The 27,619-nt window shown below is 54.0% G+C and overlaps 3 protein-coding genes and 1 long non-coding RNA gene across 13 annotated transcripts; 2 read left to right on the top strand and 2 right to left on the bottom strand.

Annotated features, from left to right (window-relative positions):
- Positions 1–405: 405 nt before the first annotated feature.
- IL27 (interleukin 27) lies at positions 406–5,173 on the top strand. Its single transcript, XM_031003140.3, is given in 5 exon segments — positions 406–495; positions 498–694; positions 779–877; positions 2,438–2,596; positions 4,627–5,173. Coding segments are annotated over 5 exon segments (771 nt in total). The 5' UTR covers positions 406–452; the 3' UTR covers positions 4,900–5,173.
- Positions 5,174–5,590: 417 nt separating this feature from the next.
- Positions 5,591–10,094, bottom strand: APOBR (apolipoprotein B receptor). The gene is made up of 4 exons (XM_019011460.4): positions 9,916–10,094; positions 6,554–9,559; positions 6,201–6,469; positions 5,591–6,114 (listed from the first exon to the last, which is right to left on the bottom strand). The coding sequence occupies exons 1-4, from the start codon at positions 9,970–9,972 to the stop codon at positions 6,045–6,047; spliced, it is 3,402 nt and encodes a 1,133-aa protein (XP_018867005.4). The 5' UTR covers positions 9,973–10,094; the 3' UTR covers positions 5,591–6,044.
- Positions 10,095–10,108: 14 nt separating this feature from the next.
- Positions 10,109–12,557, bottom strand: LOC134757499 (uncharacterized). Its single transcript, XR_010131533.1, has 3 exons — positions 12,444–12,557; positions 10,973–11,147; positions 10,109–10,395 (listed from the first exon to the last, which is right to left on the bottom strand). It is a non-coding gene; the product is annotated as an uncharacterized lncRNA (long non-coding RNA).
- CLN3 (CLN3 lysosomal/endosomal transmembrane protein, battenin) lies at positions 12,318–27,306 on the top strand. 10 transcript variants are annotated; one of them, XM_019011498.4, is made up of 16 exons: positions 12,318–12,631; positions 12,817–12,938; positions 13,092–13,170; positions 15,255–15,351; positions 15,978–16,049; positions 16,899–16,978; positions 17,099–17,184; positions 17,985–18,057; positions 18,145–18,288; positions 20,512–20,624; positions 21,947–21,993; positions 22,074–22,142; positions 22,237–22,292; positions 22,421–22,514; positions 26,708–26,848; positions 26,950–27,306. In XM_019011498.4, the coding sequence occupies exons 2-16, from the start codon at positions 12,893–12,895 to the stop codon at positions 27,067–27,069; spliced, it is 1,317 nt and encodes a 438-aa protein (XP_018867043.1). In that variant the 5' UTR covers positions 12,318–12,631; positions 12,817–12,892; the 3' UTR covers positions 27,070–27,306. The 10 variants fall into 10 exon arrangements, 8 of the variants coding, with proteins under 8 accessions (XP_018867043.1, XP_030858985.1, XP_063556154.1 ...); XM_031003125.3 differs by having other exon boundaries at positions 12,369–12,938; XR_010131532.1 differs by lacking the exon at positions 26,950–27,306 and adding an exon at positions 24,818–24,939 and having other exon boundaries at positions 12,384–12,938; positions 26,708–26,789.
- The last annotated feature ends 313 nt before the right edge of the window (positions 27,307–27,619 follow it).

Consider the following 27,619-nt stretch of genomic DNA (forward strand, 5'->3'; position numbering starts at 1 on the left):
AAGTGGGCACACCATGCGGAGATGCCATATGGGGGCCATGCTGGCTGCATCGTGGGGTTTTGTTTTGTTTTGTTTTGTTTTGTTTTTTTGAGACAGAGTCTGGCTCTGTCGCCCAGGCTGGAGCACAGTGGTGTTAGCTCACTGCAGCCTCTGCCTCCCAGGTTCAAGCGATTCTCCTGCCTCAACCTCCTGAGTAGCTGGGATTACAGGCATGCACCACCACGCCCGACTAATTTTTGTATTTTTAGTAGAGACAGGGTTTCGCCATGTTGGCCAGGCTGGTCTTGAACTCCTGGCCTCAGATGATCCGCCCGCCTCGGTGTCCTAAATTGTTGGGATTACAGGTGTGAGTCACCGCACCCAGCCTCCATTGTGGTTTTGAGGAGGCAGAGGAATGATGCTGGTCAAAGTGCCTGCACCGTGCTCACAGCTAGCACAGGCTCAGAAAAGGCATGTTCCCTTCCTTCTCCCGAGTTCTCAAGCTCTCTCCCTGTCTTGCCACCCTCTTCCCATCTCTCCAGGGCTCAGCCTGTTGCTGCTTCCCTTGCTCCTGGTTCAAGCTGGTGTCTGGGGATTCCCAAGGCCCCCAGGGAGGCCCCAGCTGAGCCTGCAGGAGCTGCGGAGGGAGTTCACAGTCAGCCTGCATCTCGCCAGGAAGCTGCTCTCCGAGGTTCGGGGCCAGGCCCACCGCTTTGTAAGTCCCCCTAATGCAGCTGGTGCTGGAGATGGGCAGACCCCCAATCCCGTCTGGCCCCCACTAACAGACCTTGCCCCCCAGGCGGAATCTCACCTGCCAGGAGTGAACCTGTACCTCCTGCCCCTGGGAGAGCAGCTCCCTGATGTTTCCCTGACCTTCCAGGCCTGGCGCCGCCTCTCTGTGAGTGAGGGCTGGTGGAGTGGGGCGGGAAGCTTGTGATAGGCTGGGGCCAGGGTGCAAGATGAGGCTGGAGATTGAGCTGGAGATGCATTGGGGATAGAACCTGGATAAGGCTGAATATGTCATTGGACATAGAGATGAAAGACAGGCATGGTAACTTACACCTATAAACCCAGCACTTTGGGAGGCCCAGGTGGAAGGACTGCTTGAGGCCAGGAGTTCAAGACCAGTCTGGGCAACATAGTGAAACTTTGTCTCTACAAAAAAAAATTTAAGAGTTAGCCAGGCATGGTGGTGTACACCTTTGGTCCCAGCTACTCAGGAGGCTGACATGGGAGGATTGCTTGAGCTCAGGAGTTGGAGGCTGCAGTGAGTTATGATCCTGGACTCCAGGATGGAGAACAGAGGGAAACCCTGTCTCAGAAAAATAAATAAACTGCCAGGCGTGGTGGCTCATGCCTGTAATCCCAGCACTTTGGGAGGCTGAGGAGGGCGGATCACCTGAGGTCAAGAGTTCAAGACCAGCCTGGCCAACATGGCGAAACCCCATCTCTACTAAAAAGTACAAAAATTAGCTGAGCGCGGTGGCTCACGCCTGTAATCCCAGCACTGTGGGAGGCTGATGTGGGTGGATCACCTGAGGTCAGGAGTTCGAGACCAGCCTGACCAACATGAAGAAACCCCACCTCTACTAAAAATACCAAATTAGCCGGGTATGGTGCTGTGCGCCTGTAATCCCAGCTACTCGGGAGGCTGAGGCAGGAGAATTACTTGAACCCAGGAGGTGGAGGTTGCAGTGAGATGAGATCGCGCCACTGCACTCCAGCCTGGGCAACAGAGCGAGACTCCATCTCAAAACAAACCAACAATAAAGATGAAGCTGGAATAAGGAAGTGGGGTTGGGAAGAGGTAAGAGTGGAGCTAGGCATGGAACGCGGCAGGCATGGGACTGGAATGAGGCTGGAGAGAGATCACAGCAGCATGGAGGGTGGGTGGAGGTGGCACTGGGGGTGAGAATGCGGATAGTTAGAGATGAGAAGGTGATGATGAGGGTGAACGTTAAGCATGGGATGGAGAAGGGATGGGGATTGCTGGTGGGGAAGGGAATGGAATAGGGTTAGGAATGAGGTTGGAGATGGGATGGAAAGATAGAAAGAGTGAGTCTGGGCACATGGAGGAAGGATGGAGTTGGGGTTAGGAATGGGAATGAGGATGAAGATGGGATGGAAACACATAGGCAGGAGGTATGATGGGATGGTGGAGGAGGGAAGGGAACAGGGCTGTGGATGGAGAGTGCTTCAGGGACTGAGAGGGGGTGGGTTAGAGAAGATCATTGGCATAGGAGTGAAAGGGAGGCTGGAAAAGGAGATGGGACAAATGTCCCAGACAGTGGAGATGGAAGGAATGGGGACACAGCTGGGCTGAGGTGGGGGAAGAGCTACAGGGATGGACTGGAGGCTGGAGCGTGGAATGGGAAGGAGACCCGGATAGGGAGGGGGTGGGTGTGATATGGCCATCCTTGGCCTGTGGGCCTTTCCTGACCATCTCCCTCCCCTTCAGGACCCGGAGCGTCTCTGCTTCATCTCCACCACGCTTCAGCCCTTCCATGCCCTGCTGGGAGGGCTGGGGACCCAGGGCCGCTGGACCAACATGGAGAGGATGCAGCTGTGGGCCATGAGGCTGGACCTCCGCGATCTGCAGCGGCACCTCCGCTTCCAGGTAGAGCCCGGCCACCCTCCACCACCCCAGACCACGTGGGAAAGAAAACTCGCTGGCTCATTCAGTGATCCCATGCTCTGAGTGTGTGTGAGTGTGAGAGTGTGAGTGTGACTGTGTGGGTCCGTAAGTGTGAGAGAGTGAGTGTGACTGTGTGGGTCCATGAGTGTGACAGTGTGACTGTGAGAGTGTGTGAGTGTGGGTCTGTGAGTGTGAGAGTGTGTGGGTGTGACTGTGAGTGCATGTGGGTCTGTATGAGTGTGAGCATGACTGTGTGTGAGGGTGTGGGTCCGTGAGTGTGAGAGTGTGTGAGTGTGTGGGTCTGTGTGAGTGTACCTGACTGTGAGAGTGTGTGGGTGTGACTGTGAGTGTGTGGGGGGGGCTGTATGAGTGTGAGCATGACTGTGTGTATGTGGGTCCGTGTGTGAGTGTGTGACTGTGAGTGTGTGGGTCTGTGAGTGTGAAAGTATGTGACTGTGAGTGTGTGAGTGTGTGGGTGTGACTGTGAGTGTGTGTGGGTCTGTATGAGTGTGAGCGTGACCGTGTGTGAGTGTGTAGGTCCATGAGTGTGAGACTGTGTGAGTGTATGGGACTGTGAGTGTAAGAGTGTGGGAGTGTGTGGGTGGGTGTGTGAATGTGAGTGTTGTGAGTGTGAAAGTGAGGTGGGTGTGTGGGTGAGAGTTTGGGTATAGGTATGTCAGTGTGTGAGGATGAGTGTGAGTGTGAGAGTGTGTGGGTACGTGAACGATTTTTTTTTTTTTTTCTGAGACTAAGTCTCACTCTGTCGCCCAGGCTGGAGTGCAGCGGTGCGATCTCAGCTCACCGTAACATCTGCCTCCCAGGTTCAAGCAATTCTCCTGCCTCAGCCTCCTGAGTAGCTAGGACTACAGGCGTGCACCATCATGCCCGGCTAATTTTTTTGTATTTTTAGTTTCACCATGTTGGCCAGGCTGGTCTCAGACTCCTGACCTCGTGCTCTGCCCGCCTCGGCTTCCCAAAGTGCTGGGATTACAGGCGTGAGCCACCATGCCCAGCCATGAATGTGTTTTGTGTGAATGTGACTGTATGGGAATGAGTGTGGGTGCGTTGTGAGAATGAGTATGTGTGTGAGTGTGTGCGTGTGTGCGCACGCACACACAGCCACACCAGGCCCTGGTGCCGCCCCTCAATCTTCACATTCTCCTGGGGCTCCATCTTCAACAGGAGGCCATTGGGCTGTGAGGTCACTCGGGGTGTGTCCTGAGTGCCCAGCACAGCGTCTGCCTCCTGTTTCCTTTCTCCCTCTGATTCTCTGATGTCACCCAGATCCTCCAGAACCTTTCAAAGGGAAATCAGAATTTTACACTTAATGAAACGAGAATAGAAAATGCAAGCAGCAGGGCTGGGCGTGGTGGCTCACGCCTGGAATCCCAGCACTTTGGGAGGCCAAAGCGGGTGGATCATTTGAGGTCAGGAGTTCGAGACCAGCCTGGCCAATATGGTAAAACCCCATCTCTACTAAAAATACAAAAATTAGTCGGGCGTGGTGGTGCGCGCCTGTAGTCCCAGCTACTCAGGAGGCTGAGGTAGGAGAATTGCTTGAACTGGGGAGACAGAGGTTGCAGTGAGCCGTGATCACCCCACTGCACTCCAGCCTGGGCGACAGAGCGGGACTCCCAAGAAAGAGAGAGAGAGAGGACTGGCAAGCAGCAGGGAATCTGAACTATGTCACCCTCTGCCTGTTGCTGACCCGACCCAAAAGCAACTTTCACAGCAGAGAGAAACTTCCTGAACCCCACGCCTCGGGGCAGTCCTTGGGGTGATCTAGCTCTGTGAGCATCCTCTTGCTCCTTGACTTCCATTTTCTCGAACCGAAAGATCAGGTGAGACGCGTTAGCAGGTGACATCATGGAAGATCAAGCAGGGAATATCCGGGGAAATCATGACCTTGTGGTCACTGATGTCATTGGGAACCGCTGGGCATGAATAGGGAATGAGGATTCCTCTCAGGTTCTTGGCCTGGCCCCTCCCTGACCCATGGCCTCTCCTCACAGGTGCTGGCTGCAGGATTCAACCTCCCGGAGGAGGAGGAGGAGGAGGAAGAGGAGGAGGAGGAGGAGGAGAGGAAGGGGCTGCTCCCAGGGGCACTGGGCAGCGCCTTACAGGGGCCGGCCCAGGTGTCCTGGCCCCAGCTCCTCTCCACCTACCGCCTGCTGCACTCCTTGGAGCTCGTCTTATCTCGGGCCGTGCGGGAGTTGCTGCTGCTGTCCCAGGCTGGGCACTCAGTCTGGCCCTTGGGGTTCCCAACATCGAGCCCCCAGCCCTGATCGGTGGCTTCTTAGCCCCCTGCCCCCCACCCTTTAGAACTTTAGGACTGGAGTCTTGGCATCAGGGCAGCCTTCGCATCATCAGCCTTGGACAAGGGAGGGCTCTTCCAGCCCCCTGCCCCAGGCCCTACCCAGTAACTGAAAGCCCCTCTGGTCCTCGCCAGCTATTTATTTCTTGGATATTTATTTATTGTTTAGGGAGATGATGGTTTATTTATTGTCTTGGGGCCTGATGGTCCTCCTCGGGCCAAGCCCCCATGCTGGGTGCCCAATAAAGCACTCTCATCCACCCCTGGCCTCCGCTTCTCTTCGGGTAAGGGCTCTCTGACACCCAGAGGGCAGGGCAGCCTGGAACGGGGTCAGCAACCTCTAGCCATCCTGAACCCCTTTCTGCTCCTACATTTTTGGGGTCTCTGGCCCACCTTCCCCTACTATGTCCTGCTCAGGCAGGCAGTTGCCATAGTAACCAGCAGCATCCTGAGGCCGAGCTACCGTTTTGGAAGCTCAAGGCAGCTCGTCTTTGATTCTGAACAGTGCTCCTTAAGCCCTCCTAATCGCCTTCCTTTGGCCTGGATGCAACTCCAGAGGTTTGTGTTATCCCCGCCCAGTTCTGAGGGTCTTGGTGCAGGGAGTTGGGCTGGGAAGTGGGAGTTAGAGAGGAAGGCCTGTAAGGAAAATGGTCGCTGTTCCCTCAGTCTTCCTTGCAGTCTTTATTGTTTTATTTTGTTTTTAAAAGATGGGGGTCTTGCTATGCTGCCCAGGCTGGTCTCGAACTCCTGGTCTCAAGCGATCCTCCCACCTTGGCCTCCCAAAGCTCTGGGGTGACAGGCGTGAGCCCCCGTGCCCAGCCTCCTTGCAGTCCAGACAGCTGACTCAGGCTGGGGAGGAACCAGGGCAGGCACCCTGAGAGGTGGTCTCAGTGGGGTAGGTGGTCCACCAGCCTGTGTTGGAGAATCAGACTCCTTAAGTTCACGGTCTTCCCAGACGTCTGGTTTTGCCTGCTCCATGAATGATACATCAAGACACTGAGGCCCAGAGGGTGGAGAGGATGTGTCCACAGTGGCAGAGGGAGCAGGGCTCAGTGGCATTGGAGCAAGCCTTCTGGCACCCACTCAGGGCCTGGCTCCCAGAGCACCGGGTCTCAGTCACTGGGGCTTAGGCCGGCCCAGACGGGCTTGCAGCTCCTGCATCATGCCAGGGTGCGCGAGGCCAAACCTGGAGGCGGAAGTCAGGCCCGTGAGAACAGGTTCCCAGGTGCCTGCGGTCTCTTCCCCACCCCAGCTGAGTTGCCCTGTGCCTACCCGTGTCCCAGGGGCCTTCTCCTGGCTGGCACCGGGGTCCCATCATGCCTCAGAGGGCTTGGCTCCAGGGGTTCCTCCAGCTGGAGGGGTCTCTGCTCAGGAGCTGACAGCTCCTCCTCAGGAGGGTTGGGGGCTGGGGGCTCCTCCTGCTGCTCCCAGGCCGGAGTCCGACGAAAAGAGGGCCGGGAGCGACGCTGTGAGGAGCTTCTTGAGAGGTGCACGCGACTCCTTGGGACAGAGACGTCTAGGAGGGACCCAGGGAGCGGGGCCTGCAGGAAAGGGGGCACAGAGGACCATGGGGCCGGCTTCGGGATTCCACTCATTTCCCCCGAGACCCCACCAAGAGCCCTCACCTCGCTCCAGCTGTTGGCAGCACCTCCTCTGGCACTGCCCATGGCCTCAGCCGTCTCGGCTTCCCCGACTGACTCTGGCGCAGCTTCTGCAGGGGCCTGGTGTGTTGGCTGCTCCTCCTGGCCCCTGACATGTTCCAGGCTTTCTGGCTCAGTCTCCTTGGCCTCTGCCCTCCGGCCCCCGGTCACCATGAGACCCTCTGCATCAAGGAGCCTTGGTGCCTCTCCCTCAGGGTGGTAGTCCCCACACCGCCCCTCACTGTCTTCCCTCTGTTCTCTCTCCTGCCATCCAACAGCCTCTTCTTCCAACAGTGTCCACTCTTCTAGAAGCCCCCCAGCCTCCACCATGGCTCCCATCCCCTCTGCCCTCGCTGTCTGGGAACCCGCGGGATCCAGCCCACAGCTGTCCTCTGCGCCTGCAGATTCCTCGGCCTCTACCCGCCCTCCCCAAGGTCCTCCCTCCCTGGACTCAAAAGCCTCTACTTGGCTGCCTCTGCCAGTCACCTCTTCCTCTGCTGAGCCCTCCAGACCAAATTCTTGCCCACCTGCATGCTCTCCTGCTGCTGCCTCTTCCTTTTCTTTCCAGTCCCAGCCTTGCCCAAGCGCCCCTTCCAAAGCTTCACCAGCGCCAGCAGCGCTGATGTCTGGGACCACCTCACCCCCCATAATCCCAGCAGCCACAGAGCCAGTCTGTGCATCCTCACGGTCCGGGAGGCCCACAGCCACTGCTTGCAGCCTCCAGCCTCTTCTGGATGTTCTGTCAGCCTCCGCCTCCTCATCCTCAGTTTCTCTGGCATAGGCCTCTCCCAGTGACGGGCAAGGCCCCGCGTCTGCCCCTGTGCTTCCGTCCAGCTCCTGGTTCTCTGAGACAGACGCCTCTCCCTCCTCAGTTCCACATCCCGCGTCCTGGGTTGTCAGCCCCTCCCCGCCTGCCTCTGGGACTTCTGATAGTTCAGACTCTCGGTCTCCTTCAGCCTCAGCCGCCAGGGTCTGGCCTCCCGCAGCCTCCTCCTCCTCCCGCTGCTCGCCATCCGCCGCATCCTCCTGAGTATTTCCTCTCTCCATGTCCTTTCTCGTGCGGTTTTCCCAGGCTCCTGGGAAGGCCTCGGAGGCCTCAGGCTTTACAGACCCCGCGTGCCTGGGACCTGCCTCCAGGCTCCTCTCCTGCTCCTCTTTGCTCTGGGCCAGAACTCCCATGAGCTCCACCTCCCCTGCCTCCCTTTCCTCGGGTTGCTTAGTTGGGGTCTGGGCGCCCCCCATCAGCTCAGGTCCCTGGCCTTTGGTGACGCTGTGTGTGAGGCCACCCCATTCCACCCCCAGTGGGCCACAGCTAGTCTGGGCCGCCTCACTCTCCTCCCCTGTGAGCTCCTCCTCAGGCCTGGCCTCTGGAGTTGCCTCCAAGTCGGCAGCGCCTTCAGCCCCTCCATCTGAGGGCAGCTCAGCCACTGGATCCCTGCTGCTCCCTCTCTCCTCCTGGGCCTCCTCTGCCTGTACCAGCTCTTCCATCCTGGCCCGGTCGGCCCTGATCTCCAAGTCCTGCCTCATCTCAGCCTCCTTACCACGCAGGTCTACCTGGCCCTCAAAGCTCTCCCCTGCCTCCTGGCCTCCCACAGCCTCCCTCCCTGCGGTCTGGCTCTCAGCAGCCTCTTCTGTTCTTTCAGTGCCCAGGACCTGGGCCTGTTTGGGGAAAGGGCTCACCTCAGCCTCTCTCTCCTCATCCCCCTCCTCCTCTAGGACCCAGACTTTTCCAGTAGCCTCTAGGAGCCTTTCTCCTGGGACTGCTCCATATTCTGTCTGTCTGACTCCCAGCAGGTCAGCCTCCTCTTTGCCTGAGGTTGTCCAGGCCTCGTCCCCTCCTGAGGCTGTCCCGGCCTCCTCCCCTCCTGAGGCTGTCCCAGCCTCCCCACCTGAGGCTATCCCGGCCTCCTCCCCTCCCGAGGCTGTCCCGGCCTCCTCCCCTCCCGAGGCTGTCCCGGCCTCCTCCCCTCCCGAGGCTGTCCCGGCCTCCTCCCCTCCCGAGGCTGTCCCGGCCTCCTCCCCGCCCGAGGCTGTCCCGGCCTCCTCCCCTCCCGAGGCTGTCCCGGCCTCCTCCCCGCCTGAGGCTGTTTCGGCCTCCTCCCCGCCTGAGGCTGTCTCAGCCTCCTCCCCGCCTGAGATTGTCCTGGCTTCCTCCCCATCTAAAATTGCCCTGGCCTCTTCCCTACCTGGGGTTGTCCTGGCCTCCTCTCTGCCTAAGATTCCCCAGTCCTCAGGCTCTGCCCCTGGGCCCCACGTCCCCCATGCCCTAGTGCTTTCACAGGCCTTCTCCACCACTACCACCTCTTCTCCTTTCCCAGCCCCTTCGGCCCCAGGCTCCTCAGTTTCCCCTGCATCTGCCTCCCTGACCCCCTGCTCCATCTCCCGGTTGTCCCCTGCCGCCTTTGGCCCAACAGCACCAGCCTTCCCCTCCGTCTCCCCATGCCAGGTCCACTCTGACTCCGCCCCTCTGGCCATCCCTGGCTCTCTTGCCCTGACCTCTTCCTCCTCCTCCTCCTGTTCCCAGCTTCTCAGCCTCTCCTCTCTGTTCACTTCCTGCTCATGGGACTCCTGCCTCTCCTGGGCTTGGCTGCTCCTGTCTTGGCAAGCCCCAGACCCTGCCTTGGATTTCTTTCTGGCCTCCAAGTGGGCGCTTGGCTCCTGGCACCTGGCAGCCTTGGCTGTCTCCCCAGCCCCACTGTCCTGCCTCTCTGCTTGGGACCCATGGGAGCTGCCATCTCCCCAGCCCCAGGTCTGTTCTACAGCTGAGCTCCCCACTTCACGTCTTCTGTCATCTCCAGGCCCTCTCAGCCTTCCAGCCCCCTCGTTTTGGCTGCCTCTAAGGCCCTCCAGGTCCTCCTGGGCTTCCTCCTCTACAATCTTCCCTGTCTTTCCCACCGCCACCGCCCCCAGTTCCTCAGCCGCCTGCGCCTCCCGCTCTACAGTGGGGACTGCATCTCCCAGGAGGTAGGAGACAAAGGTGCTGAGGGAATCCTAGGACAAAAGAGAGAGGGGAGAGTCATTGAGGAGAGTCCCAGCCCTTTCCCTGGGGGCCCTGGCTGGAGGAGCCCAGGTTAAGGAAGAGGGTACTGGGATCTGAAAGGAGAAGAAGAGGATTTGCAGAAGGAGCCAGAAGGGGCATCGATTAGGGGTACGAGGACGCATGGTTGGAGGTGGGGACTGAAATTCAGAAAATATTAGGCCAGGAGTCTGCCTGAACCTGAGAAAGCAATCTCCAGTTTGAGGAGATCAGAAGGAGGAGGGGAAAGGTGAGGCCCCAGGGGAGGTGCCCGGAAGTGAGGCCCCAGGGAATGGGGTGCAAGTATCTGGCAGCTGTCTGCCCTTCTCACCAGTGCCCCCCTCAAGGCCTGGTGCAGCCCAGGGAGGTATAGTCGGAGGAAGTCCATCCTGTCTGTCTCTGTCTGTGTGTCCAGAAAGCTGATAATGACCGTCCCCACCCACCAAGACAAGCCAACCTTCCCCAGGACCAAATGCACTTCCTCTTCCCCTGTCTCCCTGATGTGTCCCCACCCCAGGCCCTGCCCACGGCGCCTGATGCCCACAGTAGCCCCCACTGCAGCCCGGGAAATGGGTGTACATCACACAGGGGACTCAGGTGCACATTTGGAAATAAAGGACAAGCAAGAGGCCAGAAAGGACAAAGTGGGAGCAGGAGACCTTAGAACTGGGGAGGGGGAGAGGGAGGGGACATGTGGCAACAGCAGCTCAAGTGACTCAGGTCTCGTATCCGCACCTCAGCCATTTCCGCCTCCCCTACAAGCCACAGCCACTCTGCAAGAGGAAGCTGGGGTTTGTGGTTCCTGTTTTGCCTGGGAAGAAAGAGTAGCAGTGAAGAGGGGGCTGGTGGGAGCTCTGACACATTTCGGCGTCATTAACACTTCCCCCAGGGGCGGAAGGGGCCGGATTGGTGGCTCTGGGGTGCATCCCCTCACCTATGATTAGGCTTGCAAAAAAGAACTTGGCTAAACTTTATATTGTGGATATCTGTGTCTGCCTCCCACCTTCCTGTGACTTCCTTGATGGCAGATGCCATGTATGAAACGCTGCTGAATTTCTAGAGCCCTGCACGTTAGTAGGATTCCATTTTCCATCAGCTGAGTGACCTGGGAGGCACACTAGAGAGGGCACATTTCTTTTCTTTTCTTTTTTTTTTTTTTGAGACAGTCTCACTCTGTCACCCAGGCTGGAGTGTAGTGGCGCAGTCTCAGCTCACTGCAACCTCTGCCTCCTGGGTTCAAGTGATTCTCCTGCCTCAGCCTCCCGAGTAGCTGGGATTATAGGTGCGTGCCACCACACCTGGTTAATTTTTGTATCTTTAGTAGAGACAGGGTTTCACCATGTTAGCCAGGCTGGTTTCGAACTCCTGACCTCAGGTGATCTGCCCACCTTGGCCTCCCAAAGTGCTGGGATGACAGGCATGAGCCACCACGCCCAGACGAGAGGGCACATTTCCAACTGCATTCTGAAGGCCTGGTGGTGAGAAAGAGCATATAGAGGTGGCACAGCCCATAGCAGAGATGAGGCCAAGGACAAGAAGAGAATGCAGGATGCCGCTTTCCACCTAGAAGAAGGTAAGGGTATGATTCCTTATTTGGAACTATATAAAGTGACCTTGCTCTACTTCTCTTCCCCATACCCTCCTTCTCCCCTCCCCAGCCCCACTTTCCTATTCCAATTAGGGCAATTCTATGAAATCACAGCATCAGAATCTTAGGCCTTAAAATCATTTAGTCTGGCCAGGTGCAGTGGCTCACGCCTGTAGTCCTAGCACTTTGGGAAGCCAAGGCGGGTGGATTGCTTGAGCTCAGGAGTTTGAGGCCACCCTGGGCAACGTGGCAAAATCCAGTCTCTACAAAAAATACAAAAATTAGCTGGGCACAGTGGTGTGCACCTGCTGTCCCAGCTACTCGGCAGGCTGAGGTGGGAGGATCACCTGAGCCTGGGAGGTCAAGGTTGCAGCAAACCAAGATCCTGCCACTGCACTCCAGCCTGGGCAACAGAGCAAAACCCTGTCAAAAAAAAAAAAAAAAAAAAAAAATCTGGTCTAAGCACCACCTTTGATGGAGGCAGGAATCCTGCAGCAGCCTGGAGCCAACCCAATGGCTCCCTGCCTCTGGTGCTCTATTTCTTATCACCATACAGGTCTCTAAGGTCACCTTTAGGTCTAACATTGTATGAATGATTGTCAGCAACTGTCCAATTTTTTTCATATATATATATTTATTTTATTTTATTTTTTACTTTTTCTTTTTTTGAGACAGGATCTCACTCTGTCACCCAGGCTGGAGTGCAGTGGCGAGATCATAGCTCACTGTAGCTTCAACCTCCTGGGCACAAGTGATCCTCCCACCTCAGCTTCCAAGGTACCTGTGACTACAGGAGTGCGCCACCATGCCCGGCTAATTTTGTTTTATATATATATATTTGTACCTTGGTTTTCTCATCTGTAACACCAGGGGTTGAAGTGCTGTGATATTTTTTGGTTCTAGGATAATTTGGAAATAGGGATCTGTTAACATCTTGGATACTGCCAATAGATCATTCACGAAATCCCTTTAGATGAGTGTTATGTTTACTTAGGTCTCTAAAACAATTTGTAAGGTCAACAGATGGGGATAAGAATGACCTGAAGCTGGTCGTCTTTGTTCGCAACCAGAAACAGTCCTGCCTCAAAAAAAAAAAAAAAAAAAAAAGGGAGTAGGCAGGTGGCCATATTTGTTTCTGGCAAGTGAGTGCTGAAGGAGCTGAAGCCTCCCACAGCCATAACTGGTGCTGGCAGGCTACTGTCTCGGTCTTGGGCGCCACTGATCTAAGGTCACGGCTCTGCTTGCTGCTCCCACCCGCTCCAGTTTAAAACCTGCGGTTCCAGGGTTCTCCAGCCCCTCCCTTTCTCACGCTCCGAAGCCGAGAAGTCCCAAAGCGAAGACAGAGAGGACTCGGAAGTAGGGAAAACCTCTGAGCACGTGATGGGGGAACACGCGGGTGCTGTCACGTGATCCGACAAACGGCCTCTGCATAGTGCAGAACATTCTGCTGCTCTTAAAGGTACAGGCCTCAGGGTCCCTGCTGTAGACGGGGCGGGGGCAGAGTACGATGGGTGGAGTGTGGTGGGTCGTAGGGCGCTCGAGATGGAGCCCCCAGCTTCCTTGATGGATCGCGGGGCGCGAGTGCCCTAGACAAGCCGGAGCTGGGACCGGCAGTCGGGCGTTGATCCTTGTCACCTGTCGCAGACCCTCATCCCTCCCGTGGGAGCCCCCTTTGGACACTCTATGACCCTGGACCCTCGGGGGACCTGAACTTGATGCGATGGGAGGCTGTGCAGGCTCGCGGCGGCGCTTTTCGGATTCCGAGGGTGAGTATTCCCGCCCACCCTCATGGAACGACCACCTCTGGCTCGCAGCCCACCTGAGGGGAATGAGAGCTGACTCGGCCCCGGGAGGACACGCAAGGAGCGGTCGTGCACCTAAGAGTAGGTGGGGGTCATGCCCTCTTCTCGCTCTCCCAGGGGAGGAGACCGTCCCGGAGCCCCGGCTCCCTCTGTTGGACCATCAGGGCGCGCATTGGAAGAACGCGGTGGGCTTCTGGTGAGTGGCCTGAGACTTCAGCGAGTGACAATGGCATGAGAAGAGGGAAGTGACCGGAGGAAAGGGGGAAGAAAGAGTTAAGCTGCGCAAAGGAGCTGAACCCACAAATATTTACTGAATCCACTGGTTTGCCCCGGGGGCAGCATGTAAAATTTCCAAACTTCTCTCCTTATCACCTTCCGGATTTAGCAAGATCCTCATACCTACCACCTGTAGGATTATTTACTTTTTTCTTCCAGCCAATTCAGCCTTAACTTTTTTTAATGCACATATTTTTAAAAAGAAAACTTTAAATCACGACTCCACTTGGAAAACCAGCGTTTTCCTAATGAACGTTTAAATAAATGCATCACTACTAAAACTTTTTATTTTTTTAATTTATTTTATTTTATCTTATTTTTTTTTTCTTTTTGAGACAGGGTCTTGCTCTGTTGCCCAGGTTGGAATGCAGTAGTGCAATCACAGCTCCCTGCAGCCTGGAACTCCTGGGCTCAAGTGATTCTCCCACCTCAGCCTCCAAGTAGGTGTGGCTACAGGTGTGCACCAATGCATCTGCCTAATTTTTACATTTTTTTATAGAGATGAGGGTCTCACTATGGGACCTGGGCTGGTCTCAAACTCGTGGCCTCAAGTGATCCTCCTGCCTCAACCTTCCAAAGTGCTGAGATTACAAGCATGAGCCACCATGCCGGGCCTGAACCTTTTTTTTTTTTTTTTGAGACGGAGTCTCTCTCTGTCCTCCAGGCTGGAGTGCAGTGGCGCAATCTCGGCTCACTGCAAACTCCGCCTCCCAGGTTCACACCATTCTTCTGCCTCAGCCTCCGGAGTAGCTGAGACTACAGGCGCCTGCCACCACGCCCGGCTATTTTTTTGTATTTTTAGTAGAGATGGGGTTTCACCGCGTTATCCAGGATGGTCTCGATCTCCTGACCTCGTGATCCGCCCGCCTCGGCCTCCCAAAGTGCTGGGATTACAGGTGTGAGCCACCGCGCCCAGCTTTTTTTTTTTTTTAATTTTATTTTATTTTTGAGACAGAGCCTCACTCTATCACCCAGGCTGGAGAGCAGTGGCACAATCTCGGCTCACCGAAACCTCCACCTCCAAGGTTCAAGCGATTCTCCTGTCTCAGCTCCCTGAGTAGCTGGGATTACAGGCGCGTGCCACCAGACACAGCTAATTTTTTGTATTTTTAGTAAAGACAGGATTTCACCATGTTGGTCAGGCTGGTCTGGAACTCCTGACCTTAGGTGATCTGCTTGCCTCCACTTCCCAAAGTGCTGGGATTACAGGCGTGAGCCACCGTGCCCCGCCCTGACATAGGGGCTTTGGGATCACAGACTTGGATTCACTTCCAGCCTCCAAGGCCTCTCCCAGAAACTCTCTGTGACCACTACTCTCCTTTTTTTTTTTTTTGAGATAGAGTCTCGCTCTTGTAGCCCAGGCTGGAGTGCAATGGCACAATCTCGGCTTACTGCAACCTCCGCCTTTCAGGTTCAAGTGGTTCTCCTGCCTCAGCCTCCTGAGTAGCTAGGATTACAGGCATGTGCAACTTCGCCCAGCTAATTTTGTATTTTTTAGTAGAGACGGGGTTTCTCCATATTGCTCAGGCTGGTCTCGAACTCCTGACCTCAGGCGATCCGCCCGCCTCGGCCCCTCAAAGTGCTGGAATTACAGGTGTGAGCCACTGCACTCGGCCTCTTCATTTTTATTTTTTATTTTTGTGACAGGGTCTTGCTCTGTCACCCAGGCTAGAGTGCAGTGGCATGATCACAGTTCACTGCAGCCTCTGACTCCTGGACTCAAGCAATTCTCCCACCTCAGCCTCCCAAGTAGCTGGGACTACAGTGCAAGCCACCACACCTGGCTAATTTTTAAATTTTTTGTAGAGATGGGGGTCTCACTATCTTGCCCAAGCACCAAAGCCTGTATTTTTGACCCCAACATTGAATGAGGATGGGATCTGGTGATAGAGGGAAAAAAAAGAGGGGGCTGATTGAAGGGCACAGGTAAGGGAAGGTTTGGCACAAAGGCTACAGATGGCTGCAGGATGAGGAGGGAGTTGAGACCTGTCCTGCTCCTTCCAGGCTGCTGGGCCTTTGCAACAACTTCTCTTATGTGGTGATGCTGAGTGCCGCCCACGACATCCTTAGCCACAAGAGGACATCGGGAAACCAGAGCCATGTAAGTTACTCTCTACCACCACCACCATGGTTAGTCCCTGTGGGAAGATGAGGGGGTGGGACAAGGTGGGGTAAAGTTTCCAGTCTCTGGCTGGGCGCAGTGGCTCACACCTGTAATCCCAGCAGTTTGGGAGGCTGAGGCGGGTGGATCACTTGAAGTCAGGAGTTCGAGACCAGCCTGGCCAACATGTTGAAACTCCGACTCTACTAAAAATACAAAAACTAGCTGGGTGTGGTGGCACACACCTGTAGTCTGAGCTATTCAGGAGGCTGAGGCAGGAGAATTGCTTGAAGCCAGGAGGTGGAAGTTGCAATGAGCCAAGATCACACCACTGCACTCTAGCTTGGGCAACAGAGTGAGACTCCATCTCAAAAAAAAGAAAGCTCTTGAATGTGTTATCTAAACAAAGTCCATTTACAGGGCCATCTGTGGCCTGTGGTCTAGTAGTGTGAGACTCATATGGAAACCCCCTCTTCATTGTGCATGCAGAGATGCTGAGGTCCTGAGAAGTCAGTCACTGCTGACCCAAAGCCATCCTTCAAGTGAAGGCAGAGCTGGGACGGGAGCCAGGCTCTGTGTGTCTTCCCTCTGCCTCCAGGGTGAAAGACATGCTTTTCTCCCATTAGGTGGACCCAGGCCCAACGCCGATCCCCCACAACAGCTCATCACGATTTGACTGCAACTCTGTCTCTACGGCTGTGCGTACTCATCTCACCTGGTCCTTGCCTGACCCAGGGCCCCTGGGTCTATAGACCCCACTCCCAGCCCTTCACTACCCAGCTGGGACTGTCATGATTAAAACAGTTGAGACCTGGGCTGGGCGCACTGGCTCACACTTGTAATCCCAGCACTTTGGGAGACCAAGGTGGGAGGATCACTTGAGCCTAGGAGTTTGAGACCAGCCTGGGCAGTACAGTGAGACCCCCCATCTTAAGGAAAAAAATTAAAAAAATATATATATGTAATAATTGAGACCTTAATATAATTTCTGAGGCTGAGGCGGATGGATCACTTGAGACCAGGAGTTCAAGACCAGCCTGGCCAACATGGTGAAACCCCATCTGTACTAAAAATACAAAAATTAGCCAGGCATGGTGGTGCACTCCTGTAATCCCAGCTACTCGGGAGGCTGAGGCAGGAGAACCACTTGAACCCAGGAGGTGGAGGTTGTAGTGAGCCAAGATCGAGCCACTACACTCCAGCCTGGGTGGCAGAATGAGACTCACTCTCAAAATATATATATATATAGTTTCTGAGTCCTTTCTGTCTGTACCATATATTAGCTCATTTAAGCCACACAGCAGTCCTGTGAGCTAGGCGCTATGATATTCCCATTTTCCAGATGAGGAAACTGAAGCTCAGAGAGTATAAACTCTTGACACACAACTAAGGAGTGGGAGAGCTGAGACTTGAACCCAGGCGTGCCTGACTCCAGAGCCTGTGTTTGTAGCAGGCCTGTTTGGCCAGCTCCTGCCTCTCCTTGGCCACGTGCTTGGGAGGGTTGTCCCCTGGAAGCTCTGCGGTCTCACTCTATTCTCCTGTCCCAGGCTGTGCTCCTGGCGGACATCCTCCCCACACTCGTCATCAAATTGTTGGCTCCTCTTGGCCTTCACCTGCTGCCCTACAGGTCTGGGTGAGGGTAGTGGGAGGCAGGGTGGGCAGGAGCTGAGAAAGGGGAGGCCAGGATGGCTGAGATGCTGAGAGTAGAGACCGACCTTCCCCCTCCCTTCCCTTCTCACCCCCTCAGCCCCCGGGTTCTCGTCAGTGGGATTTGTGCTGCTGGAAGCTTTGTCCTGGTTGCCTTTTCTCATTCTGTGGGGACCAGCCTGTGTGGTGAGTGTGTGGTTCTGTGTCAGATGGGGAGCCCCGAGGAACCGCATCAGAGCATTTGTGGGAAGAGTCTCCCCAGCCTCCCAGAGGAAAGGGATTCATTCTGTCACCCTTAGAAGCCTGCTAGGGCTATCAGCAGTCGGAGATGGGAGACTGGGACAATTTGGAGGGGTAGGCAGTGGAGGAGATGGGAGAAAATGGATGAATTAGATGGAGATTGAGGTGAACAAAGTCAAGACTCTGTGATGGACCAGGCACAGTGACTCATGCCTATAATCCCAGCACTTTGGGAAGCCAAGGCAGGCAGATCACCTGAGGTCAGGAGTTCGAAACCAGCCTGGCCAACATGGAGAAACCCCGTCTCTACCAAAAATACAAAAATTAGCTGGGTGTGGTGTCAGGAGCCTGTAATCCCAGCTACTCGGGAGGCTGAGGCAGGAGAATCTCTTGAACCTGGGAGGCAGAGGTTGCAGTGAGCTGAGATCACGCCACTGTACTCCAGCCTGGGTGACAGGGCGAGACTCCGTCTCCAAAAAGAAAAGAAAAAGACTGATGAAGGGGCAGAGACATCAAGGGTGCATGTCTGCCCCTGGTCTGATAACTGGGTGGATAGAGGTGCCACTCTCCATGAAGGGACACGCAGGGGAGTGGGGCTCTGCTTCAGACCTGGAACCTGGCCTACGCATGGGATCTATTGGAGCCTCTATGAGCTGATACTGAGGAGGCCATGGCCAGACACATTAGAGGCCTGGGCAGTGTGGCAAGGTGAGGTGTGACCATCCCAGTGCTTGTCCTCCCCCCAGGTGTGGTCTTCGCTAGCATCTCATCAGGCCTTGGGGAGGTCACCTTCCTCTCCCTCACTGCCTTCTACCCCAGGTAAGCAGGTGGAGCAGGGAGTGTGGGGAGAGGCTGTCCTATGGTCAGCCTAGGTCCTCCTGAATGTTCCTGTGTTCTCCTTCCCAGGGCCGTGATCTCCTGGTGGTCCTCAGGGACTGGGGGAGCTGGGCTGCTGGGGGCCCTGTCCTACCTAGGCCTCACCCAGGCCGGCCTCTCCCCTCAGCAGACCCTGCTGTCCATGCTGGGTATCCCTGCCCTGCTGCTGGCCAGGTGAGCTGCCCTGAGCCGGGAGGGAGAGGGGTCCAAGGAGAGAAAACTTGGCCATGGCTGGGTGTGGTGGCTCACGCCTGTAATCCCAGCACTTTGGGAGGCCAAGGAGGGCGGATCGCCTAAGGTCAGGAAACCAGCCTGGCCAACATGGTGAAACCCCGTCTCTACTAAAAATACAACAATTAGCCAGGTGTGGTGGTGGGTGCCTGTAGTCGCAACTACTCAGGAGGCTGAGGCAGGAGAATCACTTGAACCCCGGAGGCAGTGGTGGCAGTGAGCCGAGATCGTGCCATTGCACTCCAGCCCGGGCGACAGAGTGAGACTCTGTCTCAGGAAGAAAAAAAAAAAAAAAGAAAGAAAAGAAAACTTGATTATGATTGCAATCTTCAAGTCCCTACCTTGCTGTGAAGGGAGGCGGAATCTGGACTCTGATAGCCCCAGGTGTGAGTCCTGGAGCTGCCACTTTTTAGCTTTGTAGCGTTGAACAAGTTACTCCACCTCTCTGAACCCTCAGTTTCCCCATATCTCAAATGGCAGTTGTTCTTGCTTTCCTTGGAGGTGATGAGGGTAATGCACTCAGCACAGTGTGGTTCCCAAGGTGATTAGAAGTAGGATGAGGGTGGACTTTATTTGATTAGTTCCTTTTTTTTTTTTTTTTTTGTATCAGTGTTGACCAGGTTGGCCTCGAATGTGTAGCCTTGCCTGCCTGAGTGCCAGGGCAACCGGCCTGAACCATGGCGACTCCCTTTTTTTTTTTTTTTTTTTTTTTTTTGAGACGGAGTCTCATTGTGTCACTCAGGCTGGAGTGCAGTGACTGGTGTGATCTCAGCTCACTGCAGCCTCGGCCTCCCGGGCTCTAGTGATTCTCCTGCCTCAGCCTCCCGAGTAGCTGGGACTACAGGCCCATGCCACCATGCCTGGCTAATTTTTTATATTTTTAGTAGAGACGGGGTTTCACTGTGTTGGCCAAGCTGGTCTCAAACTCCTGACCTCAAGTGATCCACCTGCCTTGGCCTCCCATAATGCTAGGAATACAGGCGCGAGCCACCGCGCCCGGCCTGATTAGTTCTGTGTATTTTCATGCATATTACAAAACACTTTGGCTGGGCATGGTGGCTCACACCTGTAATCCCAGCACTTTGGGAGGCCGAGGCGGGCGCATCACGAGGTCAGGAGTTTGAGACCAGCCTGGCCAATATGGTGAAACCCCATCTCTACTAAAAATACAAAAATTAGCCAGGCTTGGTGGCGCTTGCCTGTAGTCCCAGCTACTTGGGAGGCTGAGGAGAAGAATCGCTTGAACCCAGGAGGCAGAGGTTGCAGTGAGCCGTGATTGTGCCACTGCACTCCAGGCTGGGCAACAGAGCGAGACTCCGTCTAAAAAAAAAAAAAACACACACTTTGAGCTAGCCAGACACACCTGGCCCTTCACAAGATTAGTGCTTAGGACAAGTCTAAGTAGAAAAAGTGAGTCCATTTAAAGAAAAATATTAAGTAAAAATATATATATACAGGAGGAATATGGATATGGCAAATAACATGAAGCCAGAACCTAAGTGACTAAAATCGAGGAAGTTCTGGCCTAGCACAGAGTGAACGTATAATTAATGGGAGCTAGAGCAACCATTAGAATAATAATGGCCAAAAAACAACTGACTCGCTAGGTATGAGCCAGCAGTCCGAACAAGGGCCTGCTGAGCACAGTGGCTCACAGCTGTAATCCCAGTGCTTTAGGAGGCTGAGGCTGGAGGACCACTAGAGGCTAGAAATTTGAGACCAGCCTGGGCAACATAGCGAGACTCCATTTATACAAAAAATGGAAAATATGAGGCGGGCTTGGTGGCACATGCCTGTAGTCCCCGCTACTTGGGAGGCTGAGGCGGGAGGATTGCTTGAGCCTGGGAGGTCGCGGCTGCAGTGAGCTATGATTGCACCACTGCATTCCAGCCTGGATGCTGGAGAAAGACCCTGTCTCTGAAAAAAATCAAAACAAAATGAAGGCCCATGAATAGGAACAAGGAGATAAATTCAGCTCCAAAGAAGGAAGCCTTTGTCCACAATTGGAGCTCTCCCGCACAGCATAGGAGCCTTAGAGGCAGTGAGCTACCCATCTTTGGAAGTGTTCAAAGGTAGAGGTGTTCCCTGGGAAAAGTGGCCTAGATGGTCCCTGGGGACCTTCCCAGCCAGTAGGGTTTTCTGACCCTGCCTTCATCCTACTCCTAGCTATTTCTTGTTGCTCACATCTCCTGAGGCCCAGGACCCTGGAGGGGAAGAAGAGGCAGAGAGCGCAGCCCGGCAGCCCCTCATAAGAACCGAGGCCCCGGAGTCGAAGCCAGGTAGGAGACACAGACCCTCAGAGAGGTCACTTTCTTTCTCTCTGGGTTTGGCCTTTTCCTCTCTGCAATAGGCAAAGTTAAGAGGGGAAAGAGAGTGAGTATACTGGTTATGGGAAAAGCCTTTGTCTATTTGAGAAATACTTGTTGAGGACAAGCACAGTGGCTCACGCCTGTAATATCCCAGCACTTTGGGAGGCTGAGGCAGGAGGACCGCTTGAGCTCAGAAGTCTGAGTCCAGCCTGGGCAACAGAGCAAGACCTTGTTGCAAAAAAAAAAAAAAAGAAAAGAAAGGAAGGAAGGGAGGGAGAGAAGGAGGGATATTAATTGAGTACTTACCATGTGCCAGGCATTCCAATCACAAGTGCTGAGGCCCTGCGGTGGGGATAAGCTGGGATGTTCTAGAACCAGAGAATGGCCAGTGAGACTGGGCAGGATGGGCCAATGGCCATCTGTGGAGCTGTACAAGAGACATTGGCTGGGCGTGGTGGTTCACACCTGTAATCCCAGCACTTTGGGAGGCTGAGGCAGATGGATCATCTGAGATCAAGAGTTTGAGACCAGTCTGGCCAACATGGTAAAACCCCGTCTCTACTAAAAATAAAAAAATTAGCCAGGTGTGGTGGTGCATGCCTGTAGTCCCAGCTACTTGGGAAGCTGAGGCACGAGAATCACTTGAACCCAGGAGGCAGAGGCTGCAGTGAGCTGAGATTGCACCACTGCACTGCAGCCTGGGCAACTGAGTGAGACTCTGTCTCAAAAAATAAAAAAAAGTAAAAATCAAAGAGACGTGAAGAGGTCTCACCTGGTTAGCTTTTATTTTCATCATGATAAAGTATGTATATTACTGGAAGTTTACCATTTTATTATTTTTTATCTTACTTTATTTTTTTGAGGCGGAGTTTCGCTCTTGTTGCCCAGGCTGGAGTGCAATGGCGCAATCTCAGCTCACTACAACCTCTGCCTCCTGGGTTCAAGTGATTCTCCTGCCTCAGCCACCCGAGTAGCTGGGACTACAGGCACCTGCCACCACACATGGCTAATTTTTGTATTTTTAGTAGAGATGGGGTTTCTCCGTGTTGGCCAGGGTGGTCTTGAACTCCTGACCTCAGGTGATCCGCCCACCTCAGTCTCCCAAGGTGCTGGGATTACAAGCATGAGCCACTGCGCCCAGCCATTTTAACCATTTTTAAATGTCCAATCCAGTGGCATGTAAGTGAGTTCCCACTGTTGCGTGGTCTGGTTAATTCTGTCATACCGGTGCCTCTTTGCCGAGTCTTCAGTGTGAAAACTTCATCTGCCCTTCTCTCTCTGTTCCCCTGCAGGCTCCAGCTCCAGCCTCTCCCTTCGGGAAAGGTGGACGGTGTTCAAGGTTCGGATGATGGCTGGGGTATGTCCCTGTGGGGCTTGCTCACCTCCAGGCCCCCCGCTTATATCTTCTGCCTTTTCCAGGGTCTGCTGTGGTACATTGTTCCCTTGGTCGTAGTTTACTTTGCCGAGTATTTCATTAACCAGGGACTTGTAAGTGAGGGGTGCTAGGAGGGGTGTGGAGGTGGCGATTGGGGCTGGGACCCACACAGCCCCGTCCATCTCCCCTGTCTGGTATTTGTTGCAGTTTGAACTCCTCTTTTTCCGGAACACTTCCCTGAGTCACGCTCAGCAATACCGCTGGTAAGAGGAGCGAGGGCAGTGGGCTGGGAGGGCGCCGTGGTGATGCAGCTGCCCTGCCCAGTAGGCACCGGGGGGAGCGGGATGGTCCCTGGAGGAGCCTCCTCTCCTACCCCCAACCCTAACCTCAGGTACCAGATGCTGTACCAGGCTGGCGTCTTTGCCTCCCGCTCTTCTCTCCGCTGCTGTCGCATCCGTTTCACCTGGGCCCTGGCCCTGCTGCAGGTACCAAACCCCTGCCCCTCACTTCACTCCCACCTTGGCTCCCAGCTTGGCTCCCAGCTTCCCCAAACCCCCTGCTTCCCACTATCAGTGGGAAGTGTAAATTTTTTTTTTTTTTTTTTTGAGACAGAGTCTCGCTCTGTCGTCCAGGCTGGAGTGCAGTAGCACAATCTTGGCTTACTGCAACCTCTGCCTCCCGGGTTCAAGTGACTCTCCTGCCTCAGTCTCCTGAGTAGCTGGGATTACAGGCGCCCGCCACCATACCTGGCTAATTTTTGTATTTTTAGTAGAGATGGGATTTTGCCATATTGGCTGGTCTTGAACTCCTGACCTCAGGTGATCTGCCGGCCTCAGCCTCCCAAAGTGCTGGGATTACAGGGAAGTGTAAATTGTACACTATCATTTCTTAGCACAGGGAACCAAAGTCCAGCAGAGCTCCATGTAAAATGTATAGCCTCAGGAGCCAAGCAAAACTGAGCTTCAGTACTCAGCCACTGTGTGACTTAGGGCAGGTCTCAGAACCTCTCTGAGCCTCAATTTCCTCATGTATAAATTGGGTGTGGCCAATACCTATTTTTCAGGGTAGTTGTAAGAAATAGAGATGAGAGAAAGAATCGAAGAACAAGATTTTGTATTGTGTGTGTGTGTGTGTTTTAAGCATTGGGATTGGGCCGGGCCAGGTGGCTCATGCCTGTAATCCCAGCACTATGGGAGGCTGAGGCAGGTGGATCATTTGAGCTTGGTAGTTCAAGTCCAGCCTGGGCAACATGGCATAATCACATCTCTACAAAAATTAGCCAGGTGCAGTGGCGCACACCTGTAGTCTTAGCTACTGGGAAGCTGAGGTGGGAGGATCACTTTAACCCATGAGGTCAAGGCTGCAGTAACCAAGGTCATGCCACTGCACTCCAGCCTAGGCAATAGAGCGAGACCCTGTCTCCCAGAAAAAGAAAAAAGAAAGGAAAAGTCGGAACCTTCCTCTGTCGCCTAGGCTGGAGTACAGTGGCATGATCATAGGTCATTTACCTCAGGCAAAGAGACAGGCTTTCAAATAATGTTTCTAACTATAAGAAAATGTACAGTTCTTTTATTCTAGATAGTTAATTATAATAGAATTGGTGACTTTGAAGTCAGTGGGTTATTTATCTTGAGGGTGGTGAGCAAATTCAACTGCCTTTGGCAAACAGTAGTTTACAGCTTTAAGGGCGCAAACACCCTTCCTTACAACAGTCTAATAAAAGGAGTTTCATATAACCAGCATTCATTGTTTCAAGGTTACAAATCCACAGCCCCTGCAGGTAACTGTTACAATAAACTGTCAACTGTGACAGGAAAGTCCTCTGCCTTTGAAATTTAGGAACTTGGCCAGTCCTGGTGGCTCACACCTGTAATCCCACCACTTTGGGAGGCCAAGGCAGGTGAATCACCTGAGGTCAGGATCAGGAGTTTGAGACCAGTCTGGCCAACACAGTGAAACCCCGTCTCTACTAAAAATACAAAAATTAGTTGGGCGTGGTGGCACCTGCCTGTCATCTCAGCTACTCGCTAGGCTGAGGCAGGAGAATTGCTTGAACCCCGGATATGGAGGTTGCAGTGAGCCGAGATAGCAGTACTGTACTCCAGCCTGGGCCACAGAGCGAGACTCCATCTCCAAAAAAAAAAGACTTAGGAACTCAATTCTGTGATAGCAAAATACAGAAATAGAGATTATACTTTAGGCTAGGTGTTGTGGCTCACACCTGTAATCCCAATGCTTTTGGAGGCTAGGGTGGGAGGATCACTTGAAGCCAGGAGCTTGAGACCAGACTGGGCAACATAGTGAGACCCCCCCACCTCTACAAAAAATTAAAAAAAAAAAATAAGCCAGGTGGGAGAATTGCTTGAGCCCAGAAGTTTGAGAGAGCAGCCTGGGTAACATCACGAGACCTCATCTCTACAAAAAACAACAACAGGGTGTGGTGACATTCACCTGTAATCCCAGCTACTCGGGAGGCTGAGGCAGGAGGATCGCTTTAGCCCAGGAGTTCCAGGCTGCAGTGAGCCATAATCATGCCACTGTACCCCAGCCTGGGTGAGACCCTATCTCAAAAAAAAGATTACACTTTCATATTATGGCAAAAGCATGTAAATATCCTCCAGCCTCCTTCCTTATTTATCTGAGCAGTGCTGCAAGCCCAGGGTTTGTACCCACAAAACCCCAAATTTATAACTCAGGGTGCTTGTAGATACCACTGAAACATGTAGCTTATGGTTTTAAGCTACATGTTTTTAGCTATAATGTTTTTTGTTTTGTTTTGTTTTTTGAGATGGAGTCTCGCTCTGTTGCCCAGGCTGGAATGTAGCGGTGCAATCTTGGCTCACTGCAACCCCTGCCTCCCAGATTCAAGCGATTCTCAAGCCTCAGCCTTCCGAGTAGCTGGGATTACAGGTGCGCGCCACCACGCCCAGCAAATTTTTTGTTTTGTTTTGTTTTGTTTTGTTTTTTAGAGACAGAGTTTCGCTCTTGTAGCTCAGGCTAGAGTACAATGGCGTGATCTTGGCTCACTGCAACCTCCGCCTCCCAGGTTCAGGTGATTCTTCTGCCTCAGCCTCCTGCGTAGCTGGGATTACAGGCACATGCCACCACACCTGGCTAATTTTTGTATTTTTTAGTAGAGATGGGGTTTCGCCATGTTGGCCAGGCTGGTCTTGAACTCCTGACCTCAGGTGATCCACCCGCCTTGGCCTTCCAAAGTGCTGGGATTACAGGTGTGAGCCACCACACCTGGCTAGAGGTGTGTCCTTTTTAATGCTCATCTTTAAGTCCACCTCAGATTTAATGAATTAGGACCTCTAGGGTAAGCCCCGCTTGGGGCATTTTTGTACCTAGATCCCCAGGCGATTCTTACACATACGAAAAGTATGAACCGCCAGGAGGAGGCCTACACACTGCCCAAGAGGCAATGTGGCGTGGTCAGGGCTGGGAGGATGGCACCTCCTTGAGAGACTGGGGCACAGAGGTGGGACCTACACCCTGGGGTGGGGATCAAAGAGGCTTCCTGGCCAGGTGCGGTGGCTCCTGCCTATAATCCCAGCACTTTGGGAGGCTGAGGCAGGGGGGCAGCGACTGCTTGAGACCAGGAGTTCGAGCCCAGCTGAATAGGATGCCCGGCTACTCCCACCTTGTTTTACCATAGTGAACCAACGGTTTTTCAAACAGGGGCAATTTTGCTGCCCAGGGGATGTTTGGCAACGTCTGCAGGCATGCTTTGGTTGTCACAACTGAGGGATGCTATGGGCATCTAGCGGGCAGAGGCCAGGGATCCTGCTAAATGCGCTGCCATATACAGGACAGCCCTCACCATGCAGAACAACCAGCACCAAATGCCAAGAGTGCTGCAATTGAGAAATCCTGGTTTCGATGGTCCCACTTCCTTTAAGAAGCCTCCATTTTTTTTTTTTTTTTTTTTTTTTTTTTTATGAGACAGGATCTTGCCCTGTCACCCAGGCTGGAGCGCAGTGGCACAATTATAGCTTACTGCAGCCTCCACCTCCTGGGTTCAAGCAATCCTCCTGTCTCAGACTCCCGAGTAGTTGGGACTGCAGGTGCGTGCCACCATGCTCAACTAATTTTTAAATTTTTTGTAGAGACGGAGTTTTGTTATGTTGCCCAGGCTGGTCTCGAACTCCTGGCCTCAAGTGATCATCCCACCTTGGTCTCCCAATGTGCTGGTATTACCTGCATGAGCCACTGCACCAGGCTGAGGCTGAGAATTTTTTTTTTTTTTTTGGGATGGAGTCTCTCTCTGTTGCCCAGGCTGGAGTGCAGTGCTGCGATCTTGGCTCACTGCAGCCTCTGCCTCCCAGGTTCAGGTGATTCTCCTGCCTCAGCCTTCCAAGTAGCTGGGACTACAGGACCACTACACCCAGATAATTTTTGTATTTTTAGTTGAGATGGGGTTTTACCATGTTTAGTAGAGACCAGGCCAGGCTGGTCTTGAAATCCTGACCTCAGGTGATCTGCCCACCTCAGCCTCCCAAAGTGCTGGGATTACATGTGTGAGCCACCGCACCGGGCTGGTGTTGAGATTTTATCTAGACCTGGCAGCCCTCTCCTTCACCAGTAACTCCTAAAACCAGGGGCCCCTGGAGGGGAGGCCACCTCTCCTTCCCTGCCCCGCCCTGGTCCCAGGCTTAGCCTCTCCCTCTGTTTACAGTGCCTCAACCTGGTGTTCCTGCTGGCAGACGTGTGGTTCAGCTTTCTGCCAAGCATCTACCTCGTCTTCCTGATCATTCTGTATGAGGGGCTCCTGGGAGGCGCAGCCTACGTGAACACCTTCCACAACATCGCCCTGGAGGTCAGCATTGGCCGGGCAAGGGCTGGGGGTGGCCTGTCCAGGGACACCCAGGGCAGGGATGTCTGGGACTGAAGCCTCACCCCTGCTCTCTGCCCTCCCAGACCAGTGATGAGCACCGGGAGTTTGCAATGGCGGCCACCTGCATCTCTGACACACTGGGGATCTCCCTGTCGGGGCTCCTGGCTTTGCCTCTGCATGACTTCCTCTGCCAGCTCTCCTGATACTCGGGATCCTCAGGACGCAGGTCACATTCACCTGTGGGCAGAGGGACAGGTCAGACACTCAGGCCCACCCCAGAGACCCTCCATGAACTGTGCTCCCAGCCTTCCCGGCAGGTCTGGGAGTAGGGAAGGGCTGAAGCCTTGTTTCCCTTGCAGGGGGGCCAGCCATTGTCTCCCACTTGGGGAGTTTCTTCCTGGCATCATGCCTTCTGAATAAATGCCGATTTTATCCATGGACTTCTTATATCGTTTTTGTCTCTAAAAAGAAAGTTTTATTATGAAAGTAATACATGCCCACTTTCCTATATATAGACAGCATAAAGAAGGTATGTCAGCAGATTTCTCCCTTTTTTGTTTGTTTGTTTGTTTTGAGAGTCTCGCTCTGTCACCTAGGCTGGAGTGCAATGGCGTGATCTTGGCTCACTGCAACCTCCACTTCCCGGTTCAAGCAATTCTCCTGCCTCAGCCTCCTGAGTAGCTGGGATTACAGGTGGGCACTACCATGTCTGGCTAATTTTTATATTTTTAGTACAGACAGCATTTTGCCATG

The sequence above is a fragment of the Gorilla gorilla genome, chromosome 18 (genome assembly GCF_029281585.2).
Source record: "Gorilla gorilla gorilla isolate KB3781 chromosome 18, NHGRI_mGorGor1-v2.1_pri, whole genome shotgun sequence".
Classification (NCBI taxonomy): Eukaryota; Metazoa; Chordata; class Mammalia; order Primates; family Hominidae; genus Gorilla; species Gorilla gorilla.